The following is a 23,817-nucleotide window of genomic DNA, read 5'->3' as shown; positions in this document are numbered from 1 at the left end:
CTCCACTCAACAACACAACACGTCCTAGTCACCCAAAAAGTGCACAACACGAACTACCATTACAAATGGTCTAAGAGCATTCTCAACGGGTTCGTTAAACCCATCGTCAATCCATGGCCAATTAATTGGCACCATTAATCTTTAGCCGGTGTGGCCAATTATTTTCGTGAAGCTTTTCGTCCATATTGAGCGGATTTGATCGCGAAGGCCCGTAGGTAATTTTTATTGTACTTTGTGTAATAAAACTTGTAGGTTGTTTTTAATAATTAATATATTGGGTCCATGTTAATTTTAAAAAGTATGCGTTAATTGAGAGTGATATGCGATGATTAAGTGACATGAAAGGTTATATGACGTTGATGTAATAGTGTGTTAATCTAAAGAAATAACGTTATAATTGTGAATGTTCTAAAGCCAAAAGTATCTTAAGTTTAAAAACTAAAAGAAACTTGGTTAGCCACAACTTTCAAGTTTACAAGGGACTCATTTTATTTAATTTCAAATCGATGTGAGGCGAGTGGTTACAAATTACATGACTTAAAATCTCAACGTTCTTTTCATGGCTAAATATAACCAATAACGTAAATTTATAGCACATGAGATGCACGAACGGTATGTCTGTCACATTCGAGCATCAAATAAGATAATGTCGATTTTATTGTAATTTAAAAAACTGTTAGCATTAATTTAAGACACCGAAAGAGAAGATAGTGTGATTTTATATCTTTTCATTCACGGTATAAGTGGTGTGACCAATAAGCCGATAATGACACCTATGCATAAACAAATATTAGAAAGAACGAATGTGCTGATATTATAAACCTGTAAATCATTTAACTAATTCAAGATACTAGTGTTTAGAGAATGGCAGGTTGAGAGCAACAAACTTATTCGTTACTTTTTAATACTTTTTTTTTTTTTTTTTTTTTTTTTAATTTAGTTCGATAATCATGGAAGTTGCATGACTCAAAGTGATCATCGCATTGATACCGTCAGTGACTTCCTAAACCCAAAACATATGACTAACCAAATGATTACCTACCATCATTCTGATAGTTGTAATGAAGGATAAAATGGATAATGAATCAATATAATTTGTTACTTTGAGGCCGGTCTGAATCCCATTAGCTACTTTGATCTTATCGACATTTTGCAATAATATAATTTGGTGCTTTTGACATATATACAACAATAGTAATACTTTAATACCATATGAGTATTGATTTTTTAAAGACAAAAAGTTACGATCTTTGAGAATTGAACTTAAGTCTCCATAAGAGATTCTTAAACCTCCAATCAACAAGTTACCTCCTGGTATTTTGACTCGAATGACTTCTTAATACAAAATATATGATCATATAAAACTTTATTTTTTTGAAAAAAACTTAAAATTTTACATCTATAAATATAAATATAAATATAAATATAATATTATATGTATATAATCACTGTTGTAAAAACTCGATCAATCTCCGATTACTCTTTTTAAGAACAGTCTACTCTGATTTTTCAAATCCGTTTAACTAATTGATCAATGTCGGATTATGGGTCAAAACCGGATAAGGTTAAAGTCAAAGTTAAAGTCAAAATTGATATAAGTCCAGTTCCATTATTCATTTTTAGACAACTATGTTAAAGTTTATGTTTATATTTATGTTTATGGTTTTCTTCTATATTTAATATAATTTTGAAATTTATATTATTTTAAATTTGTAAAAAGTACAATCCGATTAATCACCAATAAATCTCTGAATTGTCGGCTACTCATTCTAAAATCCTGACCGATCACTTCCCGAATAGCGAGTTTTGCAACCTTTTGTATTAACAACTCTAGAGTTGTATTCCCTTGAAACCAAAAATTTGCTTGAAATTCAATGGACCAATCAGAGTGCGACATGTGGCGCGACAATCACATGTGATTGGGAAAAAAAATTAAATTTTTTTTTAATTTTTTTTTTTTAAATTTAAAAAAAAAATTTCGAAATTTTTTTTTTATGAATTTTTTTTTTAAAAATTTAGCATGTCAAATCCAATCACATGTGATTGTAAAACCCAATCACATGTGATTGTGGAACTCAATCACATGTGATTTTGCATATCAAATACAATCACATGTGATTAAAAAAATTACAATTTTTTTAAAAAAATTTCAACCGGAAACATACTTTAATCGGTGATTTGATCAAGTTTGTTAGCGTTTCGTGATCGTATCTTCAAAATTTTAGACTTTAATTCGGTGATTTGATCAAGTTTTGATCAAAAACTTGGTGTTTGAAGGTTTTAGCACAAATTTAGTGAAATTCGTCATTATTCGTCATTTTACTGAATTTTTTTTTTCCAATCACATGTGATTGAATTTGACATGCGATAATCACATGTGATTGGGTTTTACAATCACATGTGATTGGCATGCACAATCACATGTGATTTACTGCATGTCAAATTTAATCACATGTGATTGGAAAAAAATTGAAAAAAAAAAATTTCGAAACAAAAAATTTGAAATTTTATTTTTTTTTAATTTTTTTTTCCAATCACACGTGATTATCGCGCCACGTGTCGCAATCTGATTGATCCCTTGAATCTCAACTTAAAAATTGCGCTCATTTGAATATTTCTCTAACAACTCTAACTTCTACTCTCTAAAAAGTTAAAAATAATGTGCCCTCCGGAGGTTGCGGGGTTCTTGCGCTCAAACCTCGGTTTTTATCACAGGCGATGTCCGTATGAATTCGTCGTGAGGGATTCCTCTTGAGGGGCGACAGGATTATAATAATTTGACCAAGGAAATGATCGGGTAAGTGAGTTCCGACATCGTGTTCGAGCCCCCACTAGTGACTCTAATCGTCGTTTAAAATAAACTAATGGTACAATCTTTTGTCAATTGGAGAACCGGTACATGGAATTCATTTGGCAACAAAAAAGTGTCCATAACTAATCATGTTGCTATACAACTGGTCACGGGATTCAATTGACGGTAGTAGTATATTTTAGTGTTGAGTAGAAAAAAAAAATGTAACAAATGAATATGAGATAACCTGATTAGTTTGCGTAGATCCGAGTTGAAAATAGTTTCTGTCTCCAGACTCTACATAACTCAATTATGAGAAACACTTTACCGTTTGACAAAACATGATATACATTATCATACGGGAGGTGATCCTCACATACCACTTTTTGATCCATCTACATTTGTCTTATAAATTCACAGTTATACCCCTAAACTAATCTAGAGAGTTGAGCTTATATTATTATTTTAAGTATAATTCAGGATATAATAGTAAATTATGTGTAGATGGATCAAAAAGTGGTGTGTGAGGATCACCTCCCCTATCATATGAATTGTTTACTTTTATTTTATTTTATATTAAGAGTTGTTTTCATATGTTTTATTTGAGAAGGGATATATGTTTCCATGCCTCCTGCAACACCATCCATATTAAGTGACAAAAAACATTAATTCTACTTAACTAAGAGTTGTAAAAAGCAAATTATTAAGTGAAAAGTAACAAGTCCATAATAACTCGTAACAAAATTAACATTGTTCAAAAAAATTACTTTTCTCGGAAAGCTGAAATTTTATATCAAAACACCCGCAAAACGCGAGCAGAAGATTACAACGAGCTACAAGCCAAAGGAAAGAATCAAGAAGAAACACCAAGAGGCCAAAGGCCAACAACCAAAGAAAGACTAAACAGTTACTAGTGGACTATTATTATCGACCTAATTTTTTAAGGGTACTAATCGGTAGTGGGTCGTCAAACGTTTTTGTCATGAGTGTTTGACTTGAGATTAGGTAAGAAGCTCCATCGCGAACGGGACCCAAGGGGCCTAAGGGTTGGAAATTTTTTCAATGTTTAATTTCCTCTTTGTTTGATATGTTTTGGAGACTGTTTGTAGCTTTGCTTTTGTGGGTTTTTTAGTTAGTCGTCTTGGTTATTTTGGTGGCCGGGTTAGTTTTGTTATTGTCGGATAAGTGTATGTTTCTCAATTTCGTTTTGTTTGTTATTTGCGGTTTTTTTTTGTTCGTTTATGCTCATGGTAGATAGCAGCAGCTTTTCGTCGTTGTTAGTAGTGTTTTCTACGTTCGACCCTTGCCGTCAGGGGCAGAAATATGTGGGGTAGGGTGGGGCGCCCGCCCCCAGTAGGTTTGTAAATTATCAGTGCAAAAATTTTGGATTTTTCGATTTTGTTCCAGTGAATTTTTTTTGGGTCCAAAAGTCTCTATATTTTGCCTAAAAACCTCCATATTTTGTTTAAAAAAAATTAGGGTTAAGGTTGCTCAAGGGTCATGTACTTTTTATTTTGTCCCGATGTAGGCCATATACCAAAAAAAAAAATACTAATGTAGGTCACATACTTTCAAAAAGTGTATCGATATAAACAAAAGGTAACCCGTTACCGGCTAAACAGGTCACCTTTTGTTTACATCGATACACTTTTTGAAAGTATGTGACCTACATTAGTATTATTTTTTTTGAGTATATAGCTTACATCCTACTATACCTTAAAAGAGAGCCCTTATTAACACATAACTTATTCCTATCTCCCTTCTGATCACCGTTAGATCAACATTTTCCAAAATCCTACCCTGTAATCTAATGGCTATAAATGATCTAACTAATCCATTACTTAATCTAACAAATTGTCCAAAATGGTACCAAAATGCCCTCCTCGAAATTAAATCAAATTAACTCAAAATTCAAATTTCAAATTTTGCAAAGTCATTAACTACCTACCCTAAATCTATTCCTTCCGAAGTTAAATCTCTTCACATTCGGCTACAATATTAACACCCGATTTATAGCCTAATTAAACCATTCCAATTCGACATAAATTTTGGCAACAATTTTTCAGTTTTAGAAAGTCCACCTAGCCCATACCAATCCGTTTCAAATTCATGCCTGGATGCCAATATTTCTCACGTGTTTTCTTTGATATGGCTATCCCTAATTTCTTGCAAAGTTGATGTGTTTTGATCTTATCTTGTTTTAAATTTAGAATGCCGCATATTTCTATTTATTTGTTAATGGAAATTGTTAGCAACAGCTTTGATCTTATAATCGTGATTCATATTACACATTACCTTATCACATATAAATACATCGGCTATTTCATTCTCTTAGAATCACCTTTTACAAAACACATCTGCAAATCACGAAATCAATCTGCCTAATAATGTCCAACGTTGTTCGAGAAGTTGTACCAGAAGTTGTGCCCGAAGTTGTACCATTCACCCCACTGAACATGATAACTCAAGAAAGGAGTGATTGGAAAGTAAGAGTGAAGGTCCTAGACCAATGGAAGAAAACATGGTTCGGCAGGCCAGACTCAATCTTGTCGTATGAATTCATTCTTGCTGATTTCCAGGTATCGGTGTAATTTTCTTGAAGATTAGGTTGATTGTATTTTTTTATTTCGAAAGATTGCTAAATACACAAATGTTGATTTTTAAAATAATTCAAAATGCAGGGCAATAAGATCCGAGCTACGGTTTTTAAAAATTATATGGATTTTTTTGCTCACTCATTCAAAGAAGGTTTTTATGTTGATTTGAGCAACTTTGAGGTTAAGGTCCACGATGATGAATACAAGTTGGTGGACCATGAGTTTAAGATCTCTATGTTTAAGAAAAGCGTTGTCAAAAGGTGTTAACCCTTCGAGATCTTAAGAGATGTTCATAATTTTGTGACTTTTAAGGATGTAAATGAAGGGTTGGTCCCAAAGGAATCTGTGTTTGGTAACTTCAATATTACCCTTATTCATTGTTTTGTTTTTTCTTAGTTTTTATAGTAGGATTATTGTTAAAGTTTGATCTTTAATTATGTACTGAATCAGATACATGATATTTATGTCTTCACTTAGATGTTTTTGGACAGTTGGTCAAGGTGATCAACATAAAAGTGGATAAGGAGTCAGAAGATGACAAGAAATCAATTGATTTTGAATTGGCCGACATCAGGTTACTCCAACATGGTTATCATTAATTACATTCCATTACAAGATCATTGCAACCACATATTTTTATTGGTTTACTATTCAATGCTCTGTAGTGGTGAAAGAGTTCGATGTAAGCTATGGGGTTCGTATGCAGAAAATCTGTACAAGTCTTTGTCCATTAATTTTAAGAAGGATGTTGATGTGCTACTAATGTTGCATAACTGTCGGATGAAGGACTGGGAAGGTATGCATTCACAATACATCTTTATCCAACTTTTGATCGTACAATAAATTCTATATCTCATATATATTGATAAGTTTATTCTACAATTTTAGGTCCTCAAATAAACAATCAATTGTGGGGCTTCAAATTCTTCTTGAATGATCCAGTTCAACCAATTATTGATTTTAAGGAGGCGTATGTCTCTTTTACTCATACACTCATCATTACATTTATAACAATAGTTATTGATTTTAACTTGATATAAATGTCAATTTACAGGTTAGCCAATGCTATTCAATCGAATGTAAATTATGTCAAGCCTTTTGTCGAAATCGATCTTGGTAAGGATGAGACATCGGTACTGGATAAGTATACAGACCAGAAAAAGTATCCCATACACGTACTTGATGATGTGCGCCAAGTAGATGAGGTAATGTTCCTTATCAATGATTGTTTATTTGTTGTATTCAAAGCTACATATTCATAATTCTTGTCGATTATGACATCAAAGTATTCATGTTTATAGGTTTGCACATTTGTTGTTAGAGGCTTTCTTAACAGTTTCAACGACAATGAAGGTTGGTTTCAGTACTATTGTAACAATTGTGATAAGAACAAAGTTGTCAAAGTGTTCGATGTGGATGAAAGAAAATTTGTTTATGATTGTCGTGTTTGTAGAATTACTAGTGATGATGCCAACAAAAAGTGAGCACAAATTCCTTATTTTGACATTATACAATATTACCTACTTCAAAATATTCATTATAGTTGACAAGTAATTATGTTCAATGTCTTACACAACTAGGATTCGTGCATCTATCTATGTTCAAGATAAAACTGGCGGATGTGAATTGGCACTCTTTGATGGCCAGTTATCAAAAATGATACATCGTAGTGTTCAATGGTTGAAAAACACTGCAAAGACAGTATGAATCAGACTTACATTCCATTATTATTTATTTTAATAATTCATCTCATTTATTTAAACTGTAGAATAATATTGCATACTATTAACTCAATTACTTGTGATTACCATACTGTAGATCCAACTGATTTCCTTGTTGAGTTTAATCGAGTTCATATGAAGAAGTTTGCTTTTATGGTTAAGCATAAGTTGTATGGCGAGGAGTCAAAGCTGTCCGGCTACACGGTTTCCGATTTGACTGATAATGCGGATTTGTTAAAGAAGATTGATGCAATTCTAGTGGCCAAGGAGGCATAATACGAAGACTTTAATGACACAACAAAGCCCGAAAGCCCAGTTGTTAAGCAGGTAATGAAGTTTATTCAAACTGTTTAAACTTAAAAACTAAACCTATTTATCAATTTTTCTGTACAATTATTTAGGAAACACCTTGTTCTACAAGCCAAACACCAGGAAGCAATGGAAGTAAGATAACAACTCCTTCCAGCTCAGCAGAGAATGAAACACCCACAGGAGGTACTACAGATGCTTTGGGTGATCTTAAAATTCCAAAGATGGAAAAGTTGTGAAGCGGTGTAGGTTTTTGGCCATCATTCGTTTATGATCTGGTTTTTTCATTATTGTTTGAATAAAGGCGTACGCCAGCTCTATTGAACACTTGATTCGTTAGAGAATTGATGTGTGTCCCTTTGACAATCAGTTTGTCCTTTTGTTTTTCGGATTTTGTTTACCTTATCTTTTGTTTTCCTCTACGCGTGTTCGCATTTTATGAATGATGGCATTTTAATATTCTTACTTCTTTATATACATCAATACTTTGTCTAGCATTAATTTCTTAAACCCTTTCAAGTTCAATCTGATTAATTTGTTGATAAGGAAAAAAGAAAAATCCATCTCAATCTCAAGTTTATTTAAAATAACATTAAAAAGACAAAGTCTTACTATTAATCTCTTTCTTACTCTGAATCGGAATAAAACATACCATTCGTATCGTAAAAAGGACCAGTTGGAAAATCTTCATCACATTCATTATACTCATCAATGTATTTCCATCCTAGAGTTTCTTCATTTTCAATCACCAAATAAAGAGAAATGCGATTTGAACGCCAAAATAATGTTTCTTTTATACTTGACCATTGTTCTTCCTTTTGAAGGTATTTTGCAGACATCTCCTCATCACAATCATCTTCATAAAACAGAACATCAGTCCATTCGAACATTACATTGTCTTTCAAGAAATTAAACAATTTGTTTAAAGAAAGCGATGATACATCAACTTCAGAAAATGAACTTTTGTATCCACGATTGTAATTGAAATGTTTGTATGTCGAATCAAAGTCACTACCATAATACACATCAATGGAAGCGTATATAGATTTGACATTTGTCATCTCTACTTTTGATTCGAAAGACAATTTTGACTAACTTTTTGTATCATATTTATAGCCAATTAGTTGTCAAATTTCAATCATTTAATTTCGGATCAGATTTGACCCAACCATTATGCACAAAAATAATGACCAAATCAAATCTGTATTATAACTAAAAGTTAGAATAAAGTTAAAAACATTCGCATGGCACTTAAGCATATTAATTGAAAGATATCACTTTCCCATAATAACTATTTACTAATTCAAATCATTTTTGGATGTAACAGTTAATTTCAATTGCGATTAACCCAAATCTGAAATTAAAAAAGATGATTTGATTAGCATCAACAATTAATCAATACTTTCTATTTCAAATTTAAATGCAATTAATTCACTCTAATCACAAAAAGAATCCTTCAAACATAATTGTAGGCAAAAATATCTCTAACATTTGACAGATAATTTAATGATTAGTTCATTTTTAAATACGCCATCTGATTTAAAAAAAATTAAATTTTAACTATCCCTCCAATTTAAACCTACAAGGCAAAGTGTTTAAGTATTCTCATTTCCATTGACTTTCATCTTCATAATTTAGTTTGAACAAGTAACTTTCACCATGTCTAACAGGAAGCGGAAGATCGTTACAACCAATGACATGGAGAACATGTCTCCAAATCAATCAGGTTCTAAATACTTTTCCTAATATTAATACCACGTGTTGATGATCATCATTTACAATTTAATCTGATTGTATAATTTAGGTATTGACCTTTTCATGGTATTGTTAGTACAGATTCTAACATGTCTTGTAATGTTAACCTACTAATATTCAGTCAGCATGAATAAAACTCCAAAGACACCTGTTATGCTGGATTTAAAATTCATGAAATTTCTCCCATCACCGCTTACCATTTCGGGTAATTTTTGTTGACTATTGCATATATAAACTCTCTTTTTTATCTTTCATTTCTGTGTATGTTGTAATGTTTCATTTAATTAGAACGAACTTCAAATACAAACAAAAATGAAACTATGCCAACACAATCTATTTCTAAAACAAGATCCATTGGAAGACCTGCAAAGTACAAAATGGACCTTGATGCCATCCCTTTCGCTTTGCCATCCAATCCTCTAATAAGTACTATGAATACAGGTTAGTAGTTATACTATAACATAACCAAATTAAAGGATTTTTATCCTTAGAGTTTATATGATTAGTAACAAAATTATTCTTACTAATGTTTGTAGGCCGGCAACCTCTATCAATCATAAATGAAAACATTGTGACATCTTCCTCTACAAATTCAAAGGCTGGAAGGCCACCAATTTATGATTCAAACCGTATTGAGAGTCAATTGTCACAAGTTTTAGACATTAAACCCAAGTTGCAGCTATTCTCATCTGACCAACACCTTGCATCATCCTCAACACGCGTTGGTGAACCGAAGTTTTTAAAAACCACAAAGACTATTATCGCTACAGACTGTAAACAGGAGCACACACCCAATATTGGTATGATGTAACTTCCTACGTTTTTATCACTCATGTTTAGTGTAAAATATCTTTTTTATATTGATTTACCCAATATATGGATCATATATTTACTAAGTTTTAACGAAGAAAAAAACTTATGTATACATAATCACCTAATAAATATCAATTACATTATGTTTCTTTCAGTAAAGAGAGAAAATGTCAAATCAAAATCAAACAATATTGATAAAGCTTCAACATCTGGAAAAAGTAGATGTAGACGGTCAAAATACACATCTTATGAACATGTACGGAATAATGTTATTGGAGAACCTTCAACTTTGAACCATTCCAATTCGCTTGATGATTCAACTAATCAACAGTACTCTGGAATACATCCTGGTAAAAAAAATATCCCAAACCAGTTAACATTAATAAATCGTATCAAAGATTAATGATACTTGTACTAATTATAGATTTGACAAATTTTTTTTTTTTTTTTAATTTTACAAACTATAGAGACATAGGTGACCCTAATTTTACGTGTTCTGAATGTCAAGCAAAGTTATGGAAATCAGAAGCAAAATGTGGTAATCATTTTTTACGAAAAAAGGTCTACTCACTTTGTTGTTTAAATGGGAAAGTTGAATTACCAAGGCTAAAACATCCACCTCAACTGTTAGTAAATCTTTTTAGAGGTGAAACAAAAACTTCCAAAAACTTTATTGAAAATGTCAGGCGATATAATATGATGTTTAGTTTTACATCCATTGGCGGTAAGCTTGACTACAAAGTTAATTCTGAAAACGCGCCTTTTGTCTATCGAATGCACGGCCAAAATTATCATTTATTTGGAAGTTTACTCCCACCACCTGGACAAGATCCTAGATTTTGTCAACTATACATTTATGACACTCATAATGAGGTCGACCACCGCATAAATGCTTATGGGTACGAATATTTACTTCTTTCCATTTCTTTTTACTTTCGTTATATTAATTCTTATACATTAGTAATAGTATTTTATATGATCTCCACTGCTTAATTACAGTAACTCAAAAAAAGCAAAAACAAAAAAGAATGGTGGTGAAGTTGATGTTTCGACTGTATTTCAACTAAAAGGTCTATTGGACGAAACCAATCCTTAGTTCAACAGTTTCGACAGGCTCGTGATAGGTTTGACATGAACTCATCTGAACCTATACGTCTTAAGATAATAGGCGGTAGAGACAAAAATGGACGTACACACAATCTCCCAACTGCAAATGAGGTTGCTGCCCTCATTATAGGTGATATTGATGGTACATCAGATGGCAGAGACATTATCGTTGAAACTTGCTGTAAAACTTTACAGCGTATAAGTGAGCTACATCCTTCTTATCTTACACTACAATATCCTTTGCTATTTCCATATGCTGAAGATGGTTACAGGACTGACATCTATCATAAGGGTGTAGAAATTGAAGATGCATCTGGTCATGCAAAGCTAACTATACGAGAGTTCTTTGCTTATCGTCTTCAATTTAGAGAAAATGAAACTTCGTTGTTATTAATTTTGAGGACACTTTTACAGCAGTTTCTTGTAGATGCTTATACTATGGTTGAAAATACAAGACTGAACTACTTACGTAACAATCAGAAGAAATTAAGATGTGAACAAGTTTCAAGCCTGTATGATGCGCTGGAATCCGGAGAATATAATGTTTCGGTCATGGGAACGCGAATAATACTCCCATCTTCTTATACTGGTGGACCTAGGTATATGAAACAAAATTATCTTGATGCGATGGCCATTGTTGGAGCTTACGGTTATCCAACCATTTTCATTACCTTTACCTGCAATCCTAAATGGCCAGAAATACTTAGGTATCTTGAGCCACTAGGCTTGAAACCTGAAGACATGCCAGATATCAGCTCAAGGGTATTTAAGATTAAATTGGATTGCCTAATTAATCAGATTAGAGATGGAACGTTGTTTGGCAATTTGATAGGAGGTAATTCCTTATGTTATGATTATTTCTAATTTTTTATTTTACAAACTTGCATCCCACATTTAATCTTAATCACATTTTCATTATGCAGAGTTGTACGTAATCGAATTTCAGAAAAGAGGTCTTCCACACGTACATATATGCTTATTCTTAGAAAAAATGTACAGAGTACCCAATGTAAACGATATAGATGATTTAATATGTGCTGAAATACCCAATAAAGATGAGGAACCAGAACTATACCAGCTTGTCTCGGATTTTATGATGCATGGTCCGTGTGGTCCGGAGCACCCTAAAATGCCATGTATGAAACTAAAAAAATGCTCAAAGCATTTTCCAAAAGATTTAACCGCAGAGACTCACTTTTACCCTGAAGGTTTTCCATTGTATAGAAGACGGGATGATGGAAACTTTATTAGGAAGTCTGGCACGAGACTAGACAACAGGTACATAACCATTAAAAACTATCTATCAAATAACTATTCAATCATTACTCTTTAGTATAATTAACAATAACAATTGTTTAATTTTAATTTGTAATAATTCGACTCCAGGCATGTGGTTGGCTACAACAAAACTCTCTTGAAACAGTATCAAGCTCATATCAATGTCAAGTGGTGTAATCAGTTGAGATCCATAAAATACTTATTCAAATACATAAACAAGGGCCCGGATCGAATATTTGTTGGGTTTGTTGGAAACAAGTCTTAAAAAACAAACAATAATAGCCAAAAAAGCAATGATGAAATAACTGAATATTATAGCTGCCGTTATATTTCATCATGTGAAGATGCATGGCAGTTGTTTGAATATGAGATTATACACAGGACACCTGCAGTTTACCGACTTTCCTTTCACTTACCCGACCAACAACCTATACGTTTTGATGCAGAATCTATTTTGGAGCTTGTACTTTCAAAACCATCTGTTAGAGCATCACAATTTATTGAGTGGATGACTCGAAACAGGAATGATCCTGCGGCACGACAGTACACTTACATTGAATTTCCTCGCCATTATCTTTGGAATGCACCTGAGAGAAAGTGGACTAAGCACAAATTAGGGAGGGTTTGTTGGTCGAATGCATTTTGTGCCACCAAAATCCGGTGAATGCTATTACCTACATATACTTCTTAACAAGTTTGAGGGTCGACATGTTACGAGGATATACGCACAGTTGATGGAATCGTATATCCTACTTTCAAAGAAGCCTGTTATGCTATGGGTCTACTAAACGACGATAACAAATACATTGCTTCAATTCGCGAGACGCATCAGTAGGCATCCGGTGAATTTTGTCGTTCATTATTTGTTTTGTTAATAACTTCGGACAGTGATTCATGCCCAGATCGTGTATGGAACGAAACTTGTGATCTACTTTCAGATGATTTAAAGCATGAGTGCCCTGAACAACTACGATCGAGTGGTATGTTATTTACTTTAGTATTTATTTTAAATTATTCAAAAAACATAAGTTTAAAACTGTGTTTCAAAATTTCAAGTTTCATACCTTGTTTTTGTTTTAGCTAGATCCAGAAACTTTGAGGAAGACACTGCACAACATTGCTCTCGCTAAGATTGAGAAGATGTTAAATAGTTGTGGACAAAGTTTGAAAAAAATTTCCAAATATGCCGTTCCCTGATTATCAATTTATACAACATTCATGCAATATGCTCATTCAAGATGAGTTGGCTTACGACAGATATGCTTTACTAAATGAGCATGAATCTTTTCACTCGACGTTAACTAACGAGCAAAATATAGCTTACCAAACAATAATTAATGCAATCGACAAAGATGACAGCGGACTTTTTTTCCTCTATGGTTATGGAGGTAATGGCAAGACATTTATTTGGAAGACGCTCGTAGTTGCTGTACGTTCTCGTGGTGATATAGTTATAAATGTTGCTTCAAGTGAAATTGCAGCATTACTTTTAACAGGAGGTCGAACCGCACACTCAAGGGTTGCCATACCTATTAACGTAGTTGAAGATTCATTCTGTTCCATAAAACCTGATAGCGAGCTTGATGCATTGTTGAACCTTGCAAAGTTAATCATATAGGATTAGGCACCTATGATGCATATGCATTGTTTTAAGGAATTTGATCGAACAATGAGAGACATCATTAAATCAGATGGAAAAGTCTGTAGTACTTTACCTTTCGGTGGTAAGGTTGTTGTTTCTGGAGGTGACTTTAGACAAATTCTTTCGGTGATTCAAAGAGGTACGCGACCAGAAATAGTGGATGCATCTCTACATTCTTCAGTATTATGGAATAAATGTAAAGTACTAAAGCTGACTAAAAACATGTGCCTCAGAAGTGAAAACAATTCTGCTGAGCTTAAAGATATGCGTGAATTTGCTGAATGGATTTTAAAAATTGGTAAAGGTAAAATTAACGAGCCAAATGATGGTGAAGCTGATGTATAGTTCCTTGACGAACTGTTGCTTAAATCAAACCATAATTCTATCGAAATAATCGTTAACTCAACATACCCTTCACTTCACGATCATCTTGCAAATCCAAAGTTTTTCCAAGATAGAGCAATATGTAGTGACCCGTCCTAATCCACCTGGACGAAGTCTTCAACAGCTGGTCCCATTGCGAGGTACTGACATCTATATGTCATGAACGACTCCATGTAATATCTTTAAAATGAGCAAATGCACAGCGGAAGATTTCTTTCAGACCTGAGAATAAATGATAATGCTAAAAACGAACATATATTTCATAGCATTATCCCTCAAGAAAGACAAGCTTTTAGTTGCAATTGTTCTATTTACAAGTGATTTTCGTTTAAATAATAAAAGGTGAAGAAAAAAGACAGATTCGATGAATTGAAGACGCAAACGACCAAAAAGCTCAAAAGTACAAAATACAATCAAAGTGGTTCCAATTATTGATGAGAAACGTCTCAAAATTACAAGAGTACAAGACGCGAAACGCAAAGTACAAGATATTAAATTATACGCAAGGACGTTCGAAAATCCGGAACCGGGACCAGAGTCAACTCTCAACGCTCGATGCAACGGACTAAAAATTACAAGTCAACGGAATACAAGAATATAATATAATATATATATAATTAAATTTAATTATATATATTATATTATATAATAAATAAATAAGCAGCCCACGTTTTTAAAGACTTTTGAGCCTCCCCAGCTGGTCATGCGATCGCATGGCCTTGAAGGGCAAAGCTCATGCGATCGCATGGGCCCCTTTTTCTGGCCACAGCCCTATAAATTCGCGTGTTTGGTTCAGTGTAAAATATATATATCCATCCATCCAACTCTCAACGTATATATATATATATATATATATATATATATATATATATATATATATATATATATATATATATATATATATATATATATATATATATATATATTTTTTTTTTAATTTTAATTTTAATTTTAATTCTAATAATAAGGGTATGTTAGCGAATGTTGTAAGGGTGTAAGTCGAAATTCTGTCCGTGTAACGCTACACTATTTTTAATCATTGTAAGTTATGTTCAACCTTTTTAATTTAATGTCTCGTAGCTAAGTTATTATTATGCTTATTTAAAACGAAGTAATCATGATGTTAGGCTAAAAATACTAAAATTTGGTAATTGAATTTTGTACCATAATTGGGGTTTGGACAAAAGAACGACACTTGTGGAAATTAGACTATGGGCTATTAATGGGCTTTATATTTGTTTAACTAAATGATAGTTTGTTAATTTTAATATAAAGATTTACAATTGGACGTACCTATAAATAACCATATACACTCGATCAGACACGATGGGCGGGATATTTATATGTACGAATAATCGTTCATTTAACCGGACACGGGAATGGATTAATAGTTAATAGACTTATTAAAATAAGGGTGAAATTATGTACAAGGACACTTGGCGTAATTGTTAACAAAATATTAAAACCTTGGGTTACACGCAGTCGATATCCTGGTGTAATTATTAAACAAGGTATTATGACCTTGTTACAGTTCGAATCCCCAATTAGTTGGAATATTTGACTTTGGATATAAGGATAATTTGACGAGGATACTCGCACTTTATATTTATGACTGATGGACTGTTATGGACAAAAACCAGACGGACATATTGAATAATCCAGGACAAAGGACAATTAACCCATGGGAATAAACTAAAATCAACACGTCAAACATCATGATTACGGAAGTTTAAATAAGCATAATTCCTTTATTTTCATATTTAATTGCACTTCTAATTATCGCACTTTTATTTATTATCATTGTATTTAATTGCACTTCTAATTATCGCACTTTTTAATTATCGCAATTTTATTTCATCGCACTTTTATTTATTGTAATTTCATTATCGTTATTTACTTTACGCTTTAAATTAAGTCTTTTATTTTTTTAATATTTTACATTAGGTTTTAACTGCGACTAAAGTTTTAAAAATCGACAAACCGGTCATTAAACGGTAAAAACCCCCTTTATAATAATAATATTACTTATATATATTTGTATTTTTATAAATGAAAACTAATATAGCGTTAAGCTTTGTTTAAAAGATTCTCTGTGGAACGAACCGGACTTACTAAAAACTACACTACTGTACGATTAGGTACACTGCCTATAAGTGTTGTAGCAAGCTTTTGGTATATCCATTCTATAAATAAATAAATATCTTGTGTAAAATTGTATCGTATTTAATAGTATTTCCTAGTAAAAATAAAGCTATTTCATATACACCTCGCAGCACATCAATAAACATGTTTTAAAAGTGTCAACCAAGAGGTTTGTAAGTTCATAGGTTTATTGTAAACAATAAAATTCAGTGATTTTGATAGACCACAAGGTTTAAGTACAGTACACCTATCTCGTGTACGAAATCATTTTTCATAAATGTTTGACAGAGTAGGTTCGTATCCTTTTCTCCCCCGTAGGTTGCCTCGCGATTTTTTTTTATAACCGTACACATATCTCGTGTACAAAATAACATACACATAACCTGTGTATAAAATCATTCCTTCTATATATAACCTTTGCTTGATAACCGACCTTAACATTTAATGCGCATCATGAATATCACCAAAATAAACAGAACTTTCAGTCTGTAATATACAAGTATCGTCTGTATATATATATAAACCTCGAAGTACTAAACACCATGCCCACTAGCTCTACTGTCTAGTGAACATTCTGGGTGGGAGTGTTAAACATGGTAGCTACCTTTAGGATTCACGTCAATTAGGGGCCATTTCCCTAATTCTTAGGTTACCAAGGTATAATAATCAGGGGGAAATATTTGATATAATAACATACATAACTTCTGTCTGTATAATAATTCATCCGAGGAATGTTTTGTTTGTGTCTATCGTGTCAAACTTTTATAAAAGCATTTCATGTATTCTCAGTCCCAAAAATATATATTGCAAAAGCATTTAGTAAAAAGGGAGCAAATGAACTCACGATAAAATATTTTGTAGTAAAATATATATGACGGAACTGAACAATGCGGGGTTGGCCTCGGATTCACGAATCTATATCAAGTATGTATATTAACATATATAATAATATTCAAATAAATATATATTTTGATATTAGTAATATACTTGTGATATAAAATTTAATATTAATAATTATTTAAATATGTTTATTTTATATATATTCTATTAAATTATCATAATAATATATTATATACTTTATTAAACATTTTTGAATAAGTACTTAGTATTAATATATTTAAATACTCATAATTTTTAATATGATAACTTTTTAATAACTTCGAGTTATATTAAAACGTAAATAAAAAAAAAGTATTTTATTTGTAAAAGTAGTATACCTATTATATACTTCTATATATCTAATGTTTGTATCTAATTTATAATATCTATCTTTTTAGTTTAAGATCATAAAAATATAGTTATATTTTATATACACAATATATTTAAAACTAAAGTTATAGTTAGTAATATTAATTATAATAATGATAATGATAAAAATAATACTAACTTTAGTAAAAAGATAAATTTAAAAATAGTGATACTTTTAGTAATAATGATAATAATAATAATAATAATAATAATAATAATAATAATAATAATAATAATAATAATAATAATAATAATAATAATAATGATAATGATAATAATAATAACTATAATAATAATTTTACTACTAATGATAATAATGATAATAATTTTTAAAATAATAATACTAATAATGATAATCATATTAATAATAAGGATACTACTAATAATGATATTGTTAGTAATAATAATAATAAAAATGATAATAATAATAATAATAATAATAATAATAACAATAATAATAATAAAAATAATAATAATAATAATAATAATAATAATAATAATAATAATAATAATAATAATAATAATAATAATAATAATAATAATAATAATAATGATGATGATGATGATAAAAATGCTACCTCAAAAGAAAAGTCCTTTAAAAAAAATTAACGCCTCAGCCTGGGCTGGAACCTGTGACCTCCTGCTAACCCAAAAACACTCTTAACCATCCCTCCATTTCCTCTTTTCTGTTTTAATTACGGATTAAATCCTTTTACCCAGTATTCGACTGTTGTCATTTTCCTAATTCCACCATCATCATCGTATCATCATCTATATCATTGTATTATTATCATCATTAACATCATCTCGTATCCATTAACCCTAATCATCTATATCCTATCCTATGTTAATCATCATTTATCTTCGGATATCATGTAACCGAAACAATACAAAACACCGAAGCTGTAACTCATTCTCTTTATGATCAGCTATCACTCGATTGGGCCTCATAAACTGTTGGGCTTATTGTTGCTAGGAAACAATTTGGGCCGATTCATTTAATAAGAGATATGTTGATGGATCAAGAAAAAAAATTGGTTTCATTGATCCAGTGACCCGTTGGATCCAAAAGGTATTCGAGAAAAATGGGTGTTAAAAAAGAGAAAAAAAAGAGGTTGTTTGGTTTATTGTTTTAGCGAACAGAAAGGAAACAGATTGAAACGTAGTGGCTTAATCAATTATAAAAAATTCGTCCAGCTAGTCTCCTTAAACCCCACCATAACTTTATCACTTTTAAACCTTTCATTCTTATCTAGTCACGTTACCATTATCCATTTTAATATCATACTCGTATTATTCTAGTCACTGTATATCAGGAACATTGCAGGTGTAGCGTTCGATAAATGAGATGTAGCAGTAGTCGATTGATGGTGGTGAGGTGGTTAACGGTTGAAGGAGGTGGTAGTAGGGTGGTGATAGGTGATAGTTGTGGTGTTTCTTGGGTAAAAACAGAAGTGAAAACAGCGGTTATGATGCAGCAGTTGGGTTTGGTTTTGGTGACGATGATCGAATCAACAGAAACCATATTCGTAACAGCATAGCAGTAGCTTTGATGGTGATTCTGGTATGGTTACAAGAGCCGTATAAATCCAAGCATGGTGTAGATTTGTTGTTGGTTTATGGCTGCACACAGTTGTACGTGTCTCGATCTTGGGCTGACTGGTTGGAACACCAAACAGAAACGTACATAGTTGCAGTATTCGGCTGTTTTTCCTTGACAGAAACTGAACCCAGAAAAAAAATCAATGGTGTAACGTCCTTTGATCAACAAAAGAAACAAGGTGTTCGGTTTTGATTTTTGAGGTAGAACACGAAACAGGATAAGGTGGTTTGATGGTATAGGTGTAACGACCCGACTTCGTTATCTCAAAAACACACTAAAAAAAATTCTGTTTCAATAGATCTGGACGGCGTCCAGACTTCTGGATGGCGTCCAGCAAAGAAGCCTTGGACCGCGTCCAGAAGATCTGACGACGTCCATGTGAACTAAAATCTGCTGTCTCCGGGGTCCAACTTACATGAGCGGAAAACCCGCTTCCCAACACTTTTAAATGAAAACCTTTTCACAACATGTCATAATAAGTTAAACTAAGAGATTTTCACAATAATATCAAGTTTTACAACATCGGGCCCACATCGGCCGTTTTACGAGTTTCGTTCAAAAATACAAGTTTTGACCGTACTAGTTTAATTTCCAAACGACACTAGAGCATGGTGTTTGGGGTTAAACTACCCAAATCTTGGCCGAACTTCCAAAAAGCTAAACCCTCGAGAGCCACTACTATTCCGAACGAATACCTTTGCCCTTGTCCTCGCCGAAGCCTAAAAAGGTAAACAACGAGAGGGTAAGCTAAAGCTTAGTGAATGCAATAATTATACATATACATATATAACCTACTTACTTGCAATCACTTACACAATACCGCATATAAGCTAGCAATTCGACAACTATGCAAACATTATGCATAAACCAATAACCGCAATTCATAATAAGCTAGCGACACCAAAAGCATATAGTTCACAATTAAATATGCTAATACAAAATTCACACAACCATGGTTAACCAATCGTACAAGGGAACGGTACTCGCTAGAGACCATCGGAGTTCGTAACATCCATTAGTGTACATACGAAGCGTAATCACTAATCCCCCGAGTGATGTCTTGAACACCGCGACAATTTCACCCCCATGACAATGTGGTGTCTTGAACACCGCGACAATTCCACATGTCAATCAAACCAAATGAGTGGTGTCTTGAACACCGCGACAATTCCACTCCCATGACAATGTGTTGTCTTAAACATCGCGACTATTCCACATCTTAATCAAATCAACGAGTGGTGTCTTGAACACCGCGACAATTCCACTCCGTACGTAGAATGTGGTGTCTTGAACACCGCAATAATTCCACATTCCATGCTACGCAAATAAATACATTATATACGTACACGCATAATTATTCCACTCACCTTACGTCTTCGGTGAATTGATAAACCAAGCGCAACTTCAAGGTAACGTACCTATTACATTATGCACATATATCAAACATTCATCCAAGTTGGTCAACCAACTTATTCGCCATACAAGTGCCATTTGGCCTATAGTGCAAACGTGACCCACTTGCACCATTCATTCTAACACTAGGTCGGGATTTCGTTAAACCCTTACTAACAATTCGATTATGGTCTTAATACACCTTTTAACACAAGGCTATCACACTTTCACACCCATTAACCTACCTAGGTCATTAAAGACTCATTTGACCTATTTCAAGGTTAACACACTCATTTGAGTCACTATCATACCCAAATACACCCATTCACTTTAAACACTAGGTGTGCTAGTTATTTACTAACATTTAAGACCCATAAACACAATTTAACATTTCAAAACCCTAGGTTAGTCATCTTTGAGTACTCATGACCCAAACTTACCCAAAAACCCCCAAATCACTAACAAATGAGTTTTATGTTCATCTCTAACCCAAACCCTAACCCTTAAATAATTAAATCAAGGAAATCAAGGTTATGACTTACCGCTACAATCAAAACATAGCTAGGGACTAGATGAACTACATTAACACTCGAGCTTTAACCCGAAACAAGCTTCTTCCTCTTTAGATTGAGCTTTCTCACTCTAAAAACCTCCTCTCTCTCTCTAAACTTGAAGTGGAAATGAAAGAGTAGTTGAAAATGGAGTAATGAGGCTCACCAAACTATTCTTGGGACCTTTAAGTCGTCCCCCATGTGAAATTACCAAAATACCCATTTTAAATATCTAAAAACAAAACAGCTGGCCCGCCAGTTCATCTGAACGGCGTCCAGGATTACTGGACAGTGTCCAGCCCTTCATACTAGGACAGTGTCCTACCATTTTGGACGGCGTCCCAACCATCTGGGAAAACAGGATCTTACAACTCTCCCCCACTTGAGCCGGATTGCGACCTCGCGATCCAAGCTGCATGACAAGCAGGAAGATACACCAACACAAACTCTTCGGATTCCCACGCAAATTCGGAACCTATTCTTCGACTCCATTGAACTTTAAAAGTTCTCACCTCTTTATTTCTCAACGTTTTCACCATTTCATCGAGTATAGCAATCGGCTCCTCAACATACTCTAACTTATTGTTTAGCTCAATCTCGTCTAGTGGCACCCATGAAGAATCATTCGCAAGACACTTACGGAGATGGGAAACATGAAATGTATTATGGATCCCCTCAAGCTCTTTGGGTAATTCCAAATGATACGCAACTTCACCAACATGAGCTAAGATTTTAAATGGTCCAATAAATCGAGGAGCTAACTTTCCTCGTTTTCAAAACTGAATAACACCTTTCCATGGCGAAACTTTAAGCATCACCATGTCACCTTCTTGAAACTCAATCGGTGGTCTTCGTTTGTCGGCATAAGCCTTTTGTCTATCTTGAGCCTTTTTCAAATGAGCCCGAATCATATCAATCTTGCTATTCGTCTCTAAAACCAAATCGGTACTCCCGATTTCTCTTTGACCCACTTCACCCCAACAAATCAGGGTTCGACACCTACACCCATAAAGCATCTCGTAAGGTGGCATCCCGATACTAGTATGATAACTATTATTGTACGAGAATTCCACCAATGGTAAGTGCTCATCCCAATTACCACCGAAATCAATAATACACGCCCGTAACATATCCTCCAAAGTTTGATTTGTACGTTCGGTTTGACCGTCCATTTGAGGATGATAAGCCGTGCTCAATTTCAATTGTGTACCCATATCTTCATGAAACTTCTCCCAAAACCGAGATGTGAAACGAGTATCTCGATCCGAAATAATAGATATAGGAACCCCGTGTCTCGATATCACCTCCTTGATAAACAACTTAGACAAAGCCTCCGATGATATCGCTTCCCGAATGGGAAGAAATAAGGCACTTTTCGTAAATCAATCAACTATTACCCAAATCGAGTCAAATTGGGTTCTCGCCGTCTTTGGTAACTTTGTGATGAAATCCATGGTAATGTGCTCCCATTTCCATTTCGGGATTTCTAACGGTTGTAACGTACCATACGGATTTTGGTTTTTGGCTTTAACTTGCAAACACGTGACGCATTGTTCATCATATTTAACAACATCACGTTTCATGCCCGGCCACCAATACTCTTTCCTCAAATCAAGATACATTTTCGTCGCGCCCGGATGAATGGAATACTTTGACTTATGTGCTTCATCAAGTAGCAATCCTTGATAATCACCCATCTTAGGCACCCACACTCATCCTTGAAAGGATAACTGATGTTATGCGAGGTGTATATGAAATAGCTTATATTTTACTAGGAAAAACTATTAAATACGATACAATTTTACACAAGATATTTATTTATTTATTTATTTATAGAATGGATATACCTAAACCTTGCTACAATACTTATAGGCAGTGTACCTAATCGTACAGTAGTGTTGTTTTTAGTAAGTCCGGTTCGTTCCACAGGGAAATCTTTTAAACAAAGCTTAACGCTATATTAGTTTTAATTTATAAAAATTCAAATATATATAAGTAATATTATTATTATAAAAAGGGGGGTTTTTACCGTTTAATAACCGGTTTGTCGATTTTTAAAACTTTTAGTCGCGGTTAAAACCTAATGTAAAATATTAAATAAATATAAGACTTAATTTAAAGCGTAAAGTAAATAACGATAATGAAATTGTGATAAATAAAAGTGCGATAAAATAAACTTGCGATAATTAAAAAGTACGATAATTAAAAGTACAATTAAATACAATGACAATAAATAAAAGTGCGATAATTAGAAGTGCAATTAAATATGAAAATAAAGGAATTATGCTTATTTAAACTTCCATAATCATGATGTTTGACGTGTTGATTTTAGTTTATTCCTATGGGTTAATTGTCCTTTGTCCTAGATTATTTAATATGTCCGTCTGGTTTTTGTCCATAACAGTCCATCAGTCATAAATATAAAGTGCGAGTGTCCTCGTCAAATTATCCTTATATCCAAAGTCAAATATTCCAACTAATTGG

General features: G+C 33.0%; 3 protein-coding genes across 3 annotated transcripts; all 3 read left to right on the top strand.

Moving 5' to 3' along the window:
• The first annotated feature begins 5,178 nt into the window (after positions 1-5,178).
• Positions 5,179-7,657, top strand: LOC139842039 (uncharacterized). The gene is made up of 10 exons (XM_071832217.1): positions 5,179-5,370; positions 5,473-5,637; positions 5,880-5,962; positions 6,054-6,184; positions 6,277-6,358; positions 6,443-6,593; positions 6,690-6,868; positions 6,969-7,054; positions 7,207-7,379; positions 7,511-7,657. The coding sequence occupies exons 1-10, from the start codon at positions 5,179-5,181 to the stop codon at positions 7,655-7,657; spliced, it is 1,389 nt and encodes a 462-aa protein (XP_071688318.1).
• A 3,460-nt stretch (positions 7,658-11,117) lies between these two features.
• On the top strand, positions 11,118-13,501 carry LOC139842038 (uncharacterized). The gene is made up of 6 exons (XM_071832216.1): positions 11,118-11,928; positions 12,017-12,371; positions 12,480-12,614; positions 12,690-12,914; positions 13,260-13,351; positions 13,452-13,501. Exons 1-6 carry the CDS (start codon positions 11,118-11,120, stop codon positions 13,499-13,501), a joined length of 1,668 nt encoding a protein of 555 aa, XP_071688317.1.
• Positions 13,502-13,554: 53 nt separating this feature from the next.
• LOC139842037 (uncharacterized) lies at positions 13,555-13,989 on the top strand. The gene has a single exon (XM_071832215.1). The coding sequence runs from the start codon at positions 13,555-13,557 to the stop codon at positions 13,987-13,989; it is 435 nt and encodes a 144-aa protein (XP_071688316.1).
• Positions 13,990-23,817: the final 9,828 nt, after the last annotated feature.

This window comes from Rutidosis leptorrhynchoides, chromosome 4 (genome assembly GCF_046630445.1).
Source record: "Rutidosis leptorrhynchoides isolate AG116_Rl617_1_P2 chromosome 4, CSIRO_AGI_Rlap_v1, whole genome shotgun sequence".
Lineage (NCBI taxonomy): Eukaryota > Viridiplantae > Streptophyta > Magnoliopsida > Asterales > Asteraceae > Rutidosis > Rutidosis leptorrhynchoides.
This window is presented reverse-complemented; position numbering and strand designations above follow the sequence as displayed.

Coding starts and splice junctions, on each gene's coding strand:
- LOC139842037 (XM_071832215.1), top strand. CDS start 13,555: ATGCCGTTCCCTGATTATCAATTTATACAACATTCATGCAATATGCTC.
- LOC139842038 (XM_071832216.1), top strand. CDS start 11,118: ATGAACTCATCTGAACCTATACGTCTTAAGATAATAGGCGGTAGAGAC. Junction 12,615..12,689: donor CCGGATCGAATATTTGTTGG/GTTTGTTGGAAA, acceptor TGAATATTATAG/CTGCCGTTATATTTCATCAT. Junction 12,915..13,259: donor AATGATCCTGCGGCACGACA/GTACACTTACAT, acceptor AACTTCGGACAG/TGATTCATGCCCAGATCGTG.
- LOC139842039 (XM_071832217.1), top strand. CDS start 5,179: ATGTCCAACGTTGTTCGAGAAGTTGTACCAGAAGTTGTGCCCGAAGTT. Junction 6,594..6,689: donor ATGTGCGCCAAGTAGATGAG/GTAATGTTCCTT, acceptor TCATGTTTATAG/GTTTGCACATTTGTTGTTAG. Junction 7,055..7,206: donor GTTATCAAAAATGATACATC/GTAGTGTTCAAT, acceptor ACCATACTGTAG/ATCCAACTGATTTCCTTGTT.